General features: G+C 57.7%; 1 protein-coding gene across 1 annotated transcript in view; it reads right to left on the reverse strand.

Moving 5' to 3' along the window:
- Nucleotides 1-250, reverse strand: part of LOC106817752 (serine/threonine-protein phosphatase 4 regulatory subunit 1-like) — a gene marked incomplete at its 3' end in the record, with an annotated part of 4,570 nt that extends 4,320 nt beyond the window's left edge. The window contains exon 1 of the mRNA XM_014822446.1: nt 135-250. Coding sequence (XP_014677932.1) covers nt 135-243 — 109 coding nt within the window. The remainder of the gene's footprint in view (nt 1-134) is intronic.
- Nucleotides 251-553: the final 303 nt, after the last annotated feature.

The raw sequence follows: 553 nt of genomic DNA on the forward strand, positions 1-553 counted from the left end.
CACGAACACACACGGGCGCGCGCACACACACACACACGCACACACGCACGCACACACACACGAACATACACACACACGCGCGCGCACACGCACGCACACACACACACACGTACACACAGGTGTGTGGTGCTTACCTGGGTCGTAGGAGAGTCTGTAGAAGATGTCGATGACCTCAGTGTACTCGTCGTGCGAGTCGGCCATCTGCACGACCCGCAGCGTGTCCAGGATCGACCGTGCTGCCATCTGCCTGCACGAAAAACAAACGACAAACGAAAGGTTAGACACGCGTTTCTCCATACTCGCCGTAAAAAAAAAAACACGCGAACATCTCTTGTCGTTACCACGGCGATACGCCCGACAACCGGCTGGCTTCAGCTGCGCCGTGGCAACGATGTAGACGATTGCGTCCCCCGCGGCAACAGTAACCTAGCAACACCCCGCAAACACCTGCGCTGTCCGGCAGTGACAGAGGGCGCCACAGGCACCAGCAAGCCGATGCTCCTGTGCGGAGTCTCGCAGCTGCCGGCTCATGACTTAATTTGCAGACATAAAT

This window comes from Priapulus caudatus, unplaced genomic scaffold, assembly GCF_000485595.1.
Source record: "Priapulus caudatus unplaced genomic scaffold, Priapulus_caudatus-5.0.1 Scaffold1851, whole genome shotgun sequence".
NCBI lineage: Eukaryota > Metazoa > Priapulida > Priapulimorpha > Priapulimorphida > Priapulidae > Priapulus > Priapulus caudatus.